The sequence below is a fragment of the Heptranchias perlo genome, chromosome 42, assembly GCF_035084215.1.
Source record: "Heptranchias perlo isolate sHepPer1 chromosome 42, sHepPer1.hap1, whole genome shotgun sequence".
Lineage (NCBI taxonomy): Eukaryota > Metazoa > Chordata > Chondrichthyes > Hexanchiformes > Hexanchidae > Heptranchias > Heptranchias perlo.
The window spans coordinates 13,934,886-13,947,387 of NC_090366.1; the positions used below are offsets into that span (position 1 = coordinate 13,934,886).

The 12,502-nt window shown below is 51.1% G+C and overlaps 1 protein-coding gene across 1 annotated transcript in view; it reads right to left on the reverse strand.

Moving 5' to 3' along the window:
- LOC137306232 (Schwann cell myelin protein-like) overlaps nucleotides 1-9,108 on the reverse strand; it is a 29,416-nt gene extending 20,308 nt beyond the window's left edge. Inside the window, exons 1-3 of the mRNA XM_067975359.1 lie at nucleotides 8,735-9,108; nucleotides 2,814-2,899; nucleotides 79-447 (exon numbers count right to left, since the gene is read on the reverse strand). Coding sequence (XP_067831460.1) covers nucleotides 79-447; nucleotides 2,814-2,862 — 418 coding nt within the window. The 5' untranslated portion in view covers nucleotides 2,863-2,899; nucleotides 8,735-9,108. The remainder of the gene's footprint in view (nucleotides 1-78; nucleotides 448-2,813; nucleotides 2,900-8,734) is intronic.
- Between the last annotated feature and the right edge of the window lie 3,394 nt (nucleotides 9,109-12,502).

Consider the following 12,502-nt stretch of genomic DNA (forward strand, 5'->3'; position numbering starts at 1 on the left):
CGATAGGCAGACTGTTCCAATCCCAGCACTGACATCCCTCACCTTGCTGAGTGTAAAACTCGTTGTAATAAAACGTACCTGAAATTTTTAAATCAAGATACGTGTTTCCGTCAGTGTAATTCTCCTTATCGAGCTCAATCCTGAAATGATATGTTCCATTGTCTGCACTCCTGATACTGTTTATCATCAGGGAACAACTCATCTCGGTCAGATTGCCCACCAGCTGACTGCGAGACTTGTAATCCTGGTCTACGTTGCTTCGGATTGTGTGATAAACTGTGGTCTGTGAGGGACGTTCGTAATCCTTGTACCAGACGGCCACAAGCTGTGTAGGACCCAGAGCATTTGGGTAACTGTAGTTACAGGGGATTGTCACACACAAGCCTTTCTGTGCTGTCAGAACCCTGGGCATCTGCACAGTCCAGTTCGAATCTGTTGAAAGCACACCTGCGAAATGAAGGAAGCACATTCCACATCACTGAGAGAGAGGCTCAATACTTTTCAGTTTAAGTATCTCTCCACCGGGACTCCCCCACCCTGCCTCATCGGAGTGGCAGCGAATTTTGGCAGCTGTTCGACTGTGTGATGCCTCGCGCCCAAAACCAGTTCTGGACCTCATTCGCCATTCCACCCCCTCCACCCCCTCATGCACTTTCCAGTAAGGGATCTGATCAGCGGCCCCTGGTGAGTGCTGCTTCTCCTAACTCAGCGGTGAGTTCCCCAACACTTCTGGCCAGTGACATTTCCCAGTGCCCAGTACTGAGGGAGCGCCGCACTGTCGGAGGGTCAGTACTGAGGGAGTGCCGCACTGTCGGAGGGTCAGTACTGAGGGAGCGCTGCTCTGTCGGAGGGTCATTACTGAGGGAGTGCTGCACTGTCGGATGGTCAGTACTGAGGGAGCGCCGCACTGTCGGAGGGTCAGTACTGAGGGAGCGCCGCACTGTCGGAGGGTCATTACTGAGGGAGTGCTGCACTGTCGGAGGGTCAGTACTGAGGGAGCGCTGCACTGTCGGAGGGTCAGTACTGAGGGAGCGCTGCACTGTCGGAGGGTCAGTACTGAGGGAGCGCCGCACTGTCGGAGGGTCAGTACTGAGGGAGCGCTGCACTGTCGGAGGGTCATTACTGAGGGAGTGCTGCACTGTCGGAGGGTCAGTACTGAGGGAGCGCTGCACTGTCGGAGGGTCAGTTCTGAGGGAGCGCTGCACTGTCGGAGGGTCAGTACTGAGGGAGCGCCGCACTGTCGGAGGGTCAGTACTGAGGGAGCGCTGCACTGTGGGAGGGTCAGTACTGAGGGAGCGTCGCACTGTCGGAGGTGCCATCTTTCGGATGAGACGTTAAACCGAGGCCCCATCTGCCCTCTCAGGTGGGTGTAAAAGATCCCACCGCCCACTATTTTGAAGAAGAGCAGGGGGAGTTCTCCCCGGTGTCCTGGGGACGATATTTATCCCTCAACCAACATCACTAAAAGAGAATATCTGGTCATTATCACATTGCTCTGGAGTTCACTCCCTAAACCTCTCCACCTCTCTCTCCTCCTTAAAAACTGGTTTTCAAATCCCTCCATTGCCCCTCGCCCCCCTCCCTATCTCTGTAACCTCCTCCAGCCCCTACAACCCTCCGAGATCTCTGCACTCCTCCAATTCTGGCCTCTTGTCCATCCCCCGATTCCCATCGCTCCACCATTGGCGGCCGTGCCTTCAGCTGCCTGGGCCCTAAGCTCTGGAATTCCCTCCCTAAACCTCTCCGCCTCTCTCTCCTCCTTAAAATCTACCTCTTTGACCAAGCTTTTGGTCACCTGTCCTAATATCTCCTTATGTGGCTCGGTGTCAAATATTGTCACTGTGAAGCTCGTTGTTGTTGCTGTTTGTGGGATCTTGCTGTGCGCAAATTGGCTGCCCCGTTCCCCGCATTACAACAGTGACCACACTTCAAAAAAATTACTTCATTGGCTGTGAAGCGCTTTGGGACGTCCTGAGGTGGTGAAAGACACGATAGAAATGGGAGTTCTTTCTTCCTATTTCTTTTCAATGTCACTACATGGATCGCAGCCTTTCAAGATGGCCCGTCACTCACTCTTACTTCTTTCTTCCTTCCTTCCTTCCCTCCCTCCCTCCCTCCCTCCTTCCCCCTCCCTCTCCTTTCCTCCTTTCTTCCCTCCCTCCTTCCCTCCCTCCCTTCCTCTTTCTTCCCTCCTTCCCTCCCTCCCTCGTCCTTCTCTCCTTCCCTCCCTCCTTCTTTCTTCCCTCCTTTCCTCACTCCCTCTTTCTTCCCTCCTTCCCTCACTCCCTCCCTCTTTCTTCCCTCCTTCCCACCCTCCCTCCCTCTTCCTTCCCTCCTTCCCTCCCTCCCTCCCTCTTCCTTCCCTCCTTCCCTCACTCCCTCCCTCTTTCTTCCCTCCTTCCCACCCTCCCTCCCTCTTTCTTCCCTCCTTCTCTCCCTCCCTCTTTCTTCCCTCCCCTTCCCTCCCTCGTTCCCTCCCTCCCTCCCCCCCTCTTCCTTCCTTCCCTCCGTCCTTCCCTCCCTCCCTTTTTCTTTCTTCCTTCCCTCCTTCCCTCCCTCCCTCCCCCCCCTCTTTCTTCCCTCCTTCCTTCCCTCCCTCCCTCTTTCTTCCCTCCCTCCTTCCCTCCCTCCTTCTTTCTTCCCTCCTTCCCTCCCTCCCTCTTTCTTCCCTCTCTCCCTCCCTCCCTCCTTCCCTCCCTCCCCCCTTCCTTCCTCCTTCCTTCGTGTTTTAGCCCCACTATGATTTTAATTCAGACCCCCCACCCCCCATTATCCCTTTCTCTCTCTCCGGTTAATGACGCCCTTTTTCGTACCTTGGAGAAAAGCCACAAAGGACAACACAGCCGTCCCTGGGCCACACATGTTCAGAGATGGGTTTCACCCTAAATCATTCACGAACCTGGAAAAGAAAATCACAGCTTAGACATCAGAGGACACGACAGGCAACGCCTCCCCCACCCACACACTGGCCGCTCTTCATCGCTGAACCCTGACTGTCGACAAGATATTCAACCACGGGGGGGCCACCTTTCGGATGAGACGCTAAACCGAGGCTCCCGTCTGCCCTCTCGGGTGGGACGTAAAAGATCCCACGGCCGCTATTTCGAAGAGGAGCAAGAGGGAGTTCTCCCCCGGTGTCCTGGGGCCGATATTTATCCCTCAATCAACATCACTGAAAAAAAAAAAACAGATTTTCCGGTCATTAACACATCGCTGTTTGTGGGATCTTGCTGTGCGCAAATTGGCTGCCGCGTTTCCCCCATTCCGACTCCCCCTGCTCTTCTTCGAAACAGTGGCCGTGGGATCTTTCACGCCCACCCGAAAAGGCAGACGGGAGCCTCGGTTTAACGTCTCATCCGAAAGTCAGCGCCTCCGACAGTGCAGTGCTGGCACTGGGGGAGCGTCGGCCTGGGTTTATGGGAGCTCCGGTCTCTGGAGTTGGGAGGCTCGAACCCACGACCTTCTGACCCAGAGGGGGGGAAGAGAGAGAGAGAGAGAGAGCGCTACTCACTGAGACACGGCCCGACACACCAAAGCGGGAGAGGTCTAGACGTGGTTGAGACGGAGAAAGGATGATGCCCAACAGAAATGAGAAGTGAAAGGGTTTTAACAGTGCGTACTGGAAAAAGTGAATTTCTCCACACAACAAGGCAAAGGCCCTCACATCCCTTCTGATCGCATTACACAATCCTATTTTACTTATAATGAGAGTTACACCATCATTCTTACACAATGCCCAGTCACACTGAATCTAGCACAGTCTGAACATTTGATTAACCCTTTTAAGAGATACTATTTTGAGGGGGGTGCGAGAGCAGAGAGACGCTAGTGGGGGGCATATTCACAAATCTCTGAAGGTGGCAGGGCAAGCTGTTAAGGTGGTTTAGAAAGTGTATGAGATACTTGACTTTGTAAATAGGAACATTGAATACAAAAGCAGGGAAGTCATACTAAACCCTTCATAAAACACTGGTTGGGCCTCAGCTGGAGTATTGTGTCCAATTCTGGGCACCGCACTTTAGGAAGGATGTCAAGGCCTCGGAGAGGGTGCGGAGGAGATTTACCAGAATGGGACCAGGGATGAGGGACTTCAGTTATGTGGAGAGACTGGAGAAGCTGGGATTGTTCTCCTTAGAGCAGAGAAGGTTAAGGGGAGATTTAATCGAGGCGTTCAAAATCATGAGGGGTTTTGATGGAGTAAATAAGGAGAAACTGTTTCCAGTGGCAGGAGGGTCGGTAACCAGAGGACACGGATTTAAGATAATTGGCGAAAGAGCCAGAGGGGGGAGATGGGGAGACATTTTTTCACACAGAGGGTAGTTATGATCTGGAACGCGCTCCCTGAAAGGACGGTGGGAGCAGATTGCATGGGAAGTTTCAGAAGGCAATTGGACATGTATCTGACGAGGACGAATTTGCAGGGTTATGGGGAAAGAGCGGGGAGTGGGGACTAATTGGACAGCGCTTTCAAAGAGCCGGCACAGGCACGATGGGCCGAATGGCCTCCTCCTGTGCTGTCAGGTTGCATGATTCGATGAAATCCTAGGCTCTCTGGACAAGCCATTTCTCTCAGCTTTCGGCGCCCGCACGGGGGCAGCAAATGACGGCCCACTCACGCCCATATCGCAGCCCACAAGTTGGAAGGGGGCGGGGACGGGGTCTGCGAGCAGGAAGAACGATTGAGTGGTGGGCACCCACAGAGAGGAGGCTTTCACAGCAAGTAAGAGGGTGTGGTAAAGAAAGAGACTCCCATTTCTATCGTGCCTTTCACCACCTCAGGACGTCCCAAAGCGCTTTACAGCCAATGAAGTACTTTTGAAGTGTGCTCACTGTTGTAACGTAGGAAACGCGGCAGCCAATTTATGCACAGCAAGATCCCACAAACAGCAACGTAGTAATGATCAGATAATCTGTTTTTTAGTGATGTTGGTCGAGGGATAAATATCGGCCCCAGGACACCGGGGAGAACTCCCCCCTGCTCTTCTTCGAAATAGCGGCCGTGGGATCTTTTACGTCCCACCCGAGAGGGGCAGACGGGGCCTCGGTTTATCGCCTCATCCGAAAGACGGCCCCTCCGACAGTGCGGCGCTCCCTCAGTTCTGACACCGGGGAGTGTCAGCCTGGATTATGGGGCTCAAGTCTCTGGAGTGGGGGCTCGAACCCAAGACTTTGTGACTCGGAGGAGAGAGGCTGCGACCCACCTGAGTCACGGCCGACGCACCAAAGGGGAGAGGTGTAGAAAGAAACTTTGGGTGCTGCTGCCTCACGCTTTGCCGCTGAGCAGAAGGAGGGAGAGACACACAAGTTGGAAGAGCATAGAATGTCTGATGGAAGGTGGGGCTGCAGGAGATTGCTGAGATAGGGTGGAGTGTAGCAATGGAGCACCAGAGAAACAAGCAAATAAATTCTGGTGACAAATTTCCTCAAACAATCGCAACAGATTTATTAATCCATGCCTTTGTCACTTTCAGGCTTAATATCTTCGACAGCACCTCCCAAACCCGCGTCGTCCGCCACCTAGAAGGACAAGGGCAGCAGGCACATGGGAACACCACCACCTGCACGTTCCCCTCCGAGTCACACACCATCCCGACTTGGAAATATATCGGCCGTTCCTTCATCGTCGCTGGGTCAAAATCCTGGAACTCCCTTCCTAACAGCACTGTGGGAGAACCTTCACCACACGGGAGAAATTATAATGGGGAATAAGGAAATGGCAGATGCGTTAAACAAATATTTTGTATCTGTCTTCACAGTAGAAGACACAAAAAGCATACCAGAAATGATGGGAAGCAAGGGGCTAATGAGAGCGAGGAACTTAAAGTAATTATTATCAGTAGAGAAAAAGTACTGGAGAAACTAATGGGACTAAAAGCCAATAAATCCCCTGGACCTGATGGCCTACATCCCAGGGTTCTATAAGAGGTGGCTGCAGAGATAGTGGGTGCATTGGTTTTGATCTTCCAGAATTCCCTAGATTCTAGAGCGGTCCCAGTGGATTGGAAGGTGGCAAATGTAACCCCACTATTCAAGAAAGGAGGGAGAGAGAAAACAGGGAACTACAGGCCAGTTAGCCTGACATTAATAGTAGGGAAAATGCTGGAATCCATTATTAAGGACGTGGTAACAGGGCACTTAGAAAATCATAATATGATTAGGCAGAGTCAACATGGTTTTATGAAAGGGAAATCGTGTTTGACAAATTTATTAGAGTTTTTTGAGGATGTAACTAGCAGGGTAGATAAAGGGGAACCAGTGGATGTCGTATATTTGGATTTTCAAAAGGCATTCGATAAGGTGCCACATAAAAGGTTGTTACACAAGATAAGGGCTCATGGGGTTGGGGGTAACATATTAACATGGATAGAGGATTGGTTAACGGACAGAAAACAGAGAGTAGGGATAAACGGGTCATTCTCAGGTTGACAGGCTGTAACTAGTGGGGTATCGCAAGGATCAGTGCTTGGGCCTCAGCTATTTACAATCTATATTAATGACTTGGATGAAGGGACCGAGTGTAATGTATCCAAGTTTGCTGACGATACAAAGCTAGGTGGGAAAGTAAGCAGTGAGGAGGACACAAAGAGTCTGCAGAGGGATATAGACAGGTTAAGTGAGTGGGCAAGAAGGTGGCAGATGGAGTATAATGTGGGGAAATGTGAGGTTATTCACTTTGGTAGGAAGAATAGAAAAACAAAATATTTTTTAAATGATGAGAAACTATTAAATGTTGGTGTCCAGACAGACTTAGGTGTTCTGGTACAAGAAACACAGAAAGTTAGCATGCAGGTACAGCAAGCAATTAGGAAGGCAAATGGAATGTTGGCCTTTATTGTAAGGGGGCTGGAGTACAAGAGTGAGGAAGTCTTACTACAATTGTACAGGGCTTTAGTGGGACCTCACCTGGAGTACTGTGTACAGTTGTGGTCTCCTTATCTAAGGGAGGATATACTTGCCTTAGAGGCAGTGCAACGTAGGTTCACTAGATTAATTCCTGGGATGAGAGGGTTGTCCTATGAGGAGAGATTGAATAGAATGGGCCGATATTCTCTGGAGTTTAGAAGAATGAGAGATGATCTCATTGAAACATATAAGATTCTGAGGGGGTTTGACAGGGTAGATGCTGAGAGGCTGTTTCCCCTGGCTGGAGAGTCTAGAACTAGGGGGCATAGTCTCAGGATAAGGGGTCGACCATTCAAGACTGAGATGAGGAGGAATTTCTTCACTCAGAGGGTTGTGAATCTTTGGAATTCTCTACCCCAGAGGGCTGTGGATGCTCAGTCGTTGAGTATAGTCAAGATTGAGATCAATAGATTTTTGGACTCTTGGGGAATCAAGGGATATGGGGATTGGGCGGGAAAGTGGAGTTGAGGTTGAAGATCAGCCTCGATCTGATTGAATGGCGGAGCAGGCTCGAGGGGCCGAATGGCCGACTCCTGCTCCTATTTCTTATATTCTTATGACTGCAGCGGTTCAGGAAGGCAGCTCACCGCCACCTTCCCAGGGGGCAACTAGGGATGGGCAATAAATGCCGGCCTCGCCAGCGACGCCCACATCCCCAGAATGAATTGTTGAAAAGCCACTCCAACAACACCGGACTCACCTCAGCAGCCCACGTTCCCACTTACACATTCCCCCACACACATCGCCATTAATTAATCTCCATTCCTCCGCTCTTCCAATTATGATTCCCTGTGCAAACCCCCACTTTACTCCTCCCCATCTCCACTGACACAAACACGGACACCGTCTCCCCACCGTTTAGAGCTCTCTTGCTGAAATTGCCCGGCTAAGTCGCCCCCTACTCTCTTCAAATGGGCTTTCTGGCTATCTCTTCATTCCCTCTCCACCCTGCTGCGACTTGCAATAGATCCCTCCGTTTCTAAAGTACTCTGGGATGTTTCCTTATGTTTCAAGTATAAAGAGAGAGGGTACGATGCAGGAGATGCAAAAGGGAGAGGGTGGAGAACAGGAGAGAGAGAAGAGAACAGGAGAGGGGGAAGAGTACAGGAGAGGTGGAAGAGAGAGGGACGAGAACAGGAGAGGGGGAAGAGAGAGGGAAGAGGACAGGAGAGGGGGAAGAGAGAGGGAAGAGAACAGGAGGGGGGAAGAGTACAGGAGAGGGGGAAGAGGACAGGAGAGGGGGAAGAGAGAGGGAAGAGGACAGGAGAGGGGGAAGAGAGAGGGAAGAGAACAGGAGAGGGGGAAGAGTACAGGAGAGGGGGAAGAGAGAGGGAAGAGGACAGGAGAGGGGGAAGAGAGAGGGAAGAGAACAGGAGAGGGGAAGAATACAAGAGAGGGGGAAGAGAGAGGGAAGAGGACAGGAGAGGGGGAAGAGAGAGGGAAGAGAACAGGAGAGGGGGAAGAGTACAGGAGAGGGGGAAGAGAGAGGGAAGAGAACAGGAGAGGGGGAAGAGTACAGGAGAGGGGGAAGAGAGAGGGAAGAGAACAGAAGAGGGGGAAGAGAGAGAAGAGATTGGGGGAAGGGACAGAGGTTATAGTGCAGGAGGGAGGGATAGAAGACAGAGAAGGGAGTGGATAAGGAGATGTTAAGGAGGTGGGGTGGGAGAGAGGGAAGAGAGAGTTTAGAGCACAGGAGGGAGAGGAGTAGGAGAGGTTGACGAGAGGGAAAGGAGAGGGGTGGGAGGGGGGTAGGAGAGGGTAGAGTGCAGGAGAGGGAAAGGGTCGGGAGGCAGAGAGTAAGAGCCCGAAAACGAGTAATCTTTATACTCACGTGTCTTTAAAAGGATGTGAAGCCCACGATGGTCGAACTCATCGTGCTAAATCCCCTGGTCTCTCTCTCGAGAGAGAGATGGCGGGCGTTTCTGTACCGCAGGAGGGAACTGTTGAAGGTCTCAGTGTTCTCAGGTCCTTCACACCGTGTGAGACTAAGGGCGAGGGACCCAGGGTCACTGGGAAAACGGAGCATTAAGTGAGACACGGTGGGGTTTATTCAGAGCCTCCATACTGCAGGAATCTCCAAGCACGGAAGGTCCTGTCATGGGCCAGCCCAGTTGTCCCTCACATACCAACAATCTCCCTCCGCTACACATTGAAATTTCCTGCATCGATGTTTAAACTACAGGATCAGGAAATAACGGTTTCCTCTGGTGTTCCTTGTTCCATCACAGGCTCTGTGACTGTAAATGATGAAGTCATGTTCTTCATTTTAAAAACCAGTGTTCAAGATCTCCTCCTCCCGAGAGAAAGAGAGAGACAGACAGACGGAGAGAGAGAGACTGTGGGAGAGAGACTGAGAGAGAGAGATGTGAGAGAGACTGAGAGAAAGAGAGAGACTGTGAGAGAGACTGAGAGAGAGAGAGAGACTGTGAGAAAGAGAGAGACTGAGAGAGAGAGATGTGAGAGAGACTGAGAGAAAGAGAGACTGTGTGAGAGAGATGTGAGAGAGACTGAGAGAAAGAGAGAGACTGTGAGAGAGACTGAGAGAGAGAGAGAGACTGTGAGAAAGAGAGAGACTGTGAGAGAGAGATGTGAGAGAGACTGAGAGAGAGAGAGAGACTGTGAGAGAGACTGAGAGAAAGAGAGAGATTGAGAGAGAGAGATGTGAGAGAGACTGAGAGAAAGAGAGAGACTGTGAGAGAGACTGTGGGAGAGGCTGAGAAAGAGAGAGACTGTGAGAGAGCGACACTGAAAGATTGATTAAGAAAGAGAGAGACCATGAGAGAGACATTGTGAGAGAGAGACTGAGACTGTGAGAGACTGACACTGTGAGAGAGAGACTGCTAGTGAGAGACTGAGACTGTGAGAGACTGAGAGACACTGTGTGAGAGAGAGACTGAGACAGTGAGAGACACTGTGCGTCTCATGGACCCTGTGAGAGAAAGAGACACAGACACTGTATCTGAGTCAATAGAAATAAAAACCGGGAGAGATGTAAAACAGGCTGCTGTCTCACTATCACTGCCCTTACACCATCGCACAAAGTCAAAATCTACCCCACTGTGTGAGAGACAGAGTGAGACAGTGTGAGAGAGAGAGACAGAGAGCGAAAGAGAGAGACAGAGTGAAAGAGAGAGACACAGAGAGAGACAGACAGATTGAGAGAGAGAGAGAGACAGAGTGAGAGAGACAGAGAGAGAGAGAGTGAGAGAAAGAGAGTGAGAGAGAGTGAGAGAAAGAGTGAGAGAGAGAGACAGAGAGAGAGAGTGAGAGAGACAGAGAGAGAGAGTGAGAGAGACAGAGAGAGAGAGTGAGAGAGAGAGTGAGAGAAAGAGTGAGTGAGAGAGAGAGACAGAGAGAGAGTGAGAGAGAGAGTGAGAGAAAGAGTGAGTGAGAGAGAGAGACAGAGTGAAAGAGAGAGACACAGAGAGAGACAGACAGATTGAGAGAGAGAGAGAGACACAGAGAGAGAGAGAGACAGAGACAGAGTGAGAGAGACAGAGAGAGAGAGAGTGAGAGAGAGTGAGAGAAAGAGTGAGAGAGAGAGACAGAGAGAGAGAGTGAGAGAGAGAGTGAGAGAAAGAGTGAGTGAGAGAGAGAGACAGAGAGAGAGTGAGAGAGAGACAGAATGAGAGACAGAGAGAGAGAGAGATATAGAATGAGAGAGACAGCGAGAGAGAGACAGAGAGACAGACAGTGAGAGAAAGAGTGAGAGAGAGTGAGAGAGACAGTCTCTCACTGGGTTGATTCCGGGTATGGAGGGGTTGCCTTATGAGGAAAGATTGAACAGGTTGGGTCTATACTCATTGGAGTTTAGAAGAATGAGAGGAGATCTTATTGAAACATACAAGATTCTGAGGGGACTCGATAGGGGAGATGCTGAGAGGATGTTACCCCTCATGGGGGAATCTAAAACTAGGGGGCATAGTCTCAGAATAAGGGGTCACCCGTTTAAGACGGAAATGAGGAGGAATTTCTTCTCCCAGAGGGTCGTGAATCTTTGGAATTCTTTACCCCAAAAAGCTGTGGAGGCCGAGTCATTGAATACATTCAAGGCCGAGTTAGACAAATTTTTGATCAGCGAGGGAGTCAAAGGATATGGGGAAAGGGCGGGAAAGTGGAGTTGAGGTAAAAATCAGATCAGCCATGATCTCATTGAATGGCGAAGCAGGCTCGAGGGGCCGAATGGCCTACTCCTGCTCCTATCTTTTATGGTCTTATGGTCTCTTATGGAGAGAGAGAGACAGAAAGAGAGAGAGAGAGAGGGAGAGAGAGAGACAGAGAAAGAGAGAGAGAGACAGAGAGTGAGACAGAGAGAAAGAGAGAGAGGCAGAGAGTGAGACAGAGGCAGAGAGTGAGACAGAGAGAGAGAGACACAGAGAGAAACAGTGAAAGAGTGAGAGAGACAGAGAGTGAGACAGAGAAAGAGAGACAGAGAAAGAGAGAGAGAGACAGAGAGGCAGAGAGTGAGACAGAGAGAGACAGAGAAAGAGAGAGAGAGACAGAGAGTGAGACAGAGAGAGAGAGAGAGAGAGACAGAGAGGCTGAGAGTGAGACAGAGAGAGAGAGAGAGACAGTGAAAGAGTGAGAGAGATACAGAGAGAGAGACACAGTGAGAGAGAGAGAGAGAGAGAGAGAGAGAGACCGAGTGAGAGGAGTGCCCCAGTGATTATTGTACTGTGGGTGAGACATGCTGTCTGCTCTCTGCTCACTTCCACAGACCCGGTCACGTCCTGAACGCAGGAAGACACAGACGGTGCCTCCCTTTCCTCGATTGTGGATATTTCAGCCCCGGCACAACTGCACAGCAAAGGCCTGGGAACGGGAGCCCGTTGTTTCCCTCCGCCTTCACTGACCAAGGTTTCACCCCCACACCAGCAGTAACTGGGCCCCCATCCCAGGCTGTGAAGCGACTGACTTTTATTTCAGTTTCATATTCAAACAAATTTTTGTCCCCTTCTGCTTAAATAAAACACATCGAAAGGTGAATTTTACATCTGGACTGCAGCAAAAGAACTCCCATTTCTACAGCACCTTTCACCACCTCAGGACGTCCCAAAGCACTTTACAGACAATGAAGTACTTTTTGAAGTGTGGTCACTGTTTTAATGTAGGAAACGCAGCAGCCGATTTGCGCACAGCAAGATCCCACAAACAGCAATGTGATAATGATCAGATCATCTGTTTTTTTAGTGATGTTGGTTGAGGGATAAATATCGGCCCCAGGACACCGGGGAGAACTCCCCCCTGCTCTTCTTCGAAATAGTGGCCGTGGGATCTTTTACATCCACCTGAGAGGGCAGACGGGAGCCTGGGTTTAATGTCTCATTTGAAAGACGGCACCTCCGACAGTGCGGCGCTCCCTCAGTACTGACCCTCCGACAGTGCGGCGCTCCCTCAGTACTGCCCCTCCGACAGTGAGGCGCTCCCTCAGTACTGCCCCTCTGACAGTGAGGCGCTCCCTCAGGACTGCCCCTCCGACAGTGCGGCGCTCCCTCAGTACCGACCCTCCGACAGTGCGGCGCTCCCTCAGTACTGCCCCTCCGACAGTGAGGCGCTCCCTCAGTACTGACCCTCCGACAGCGCGGCGCTCCCTCAGTAC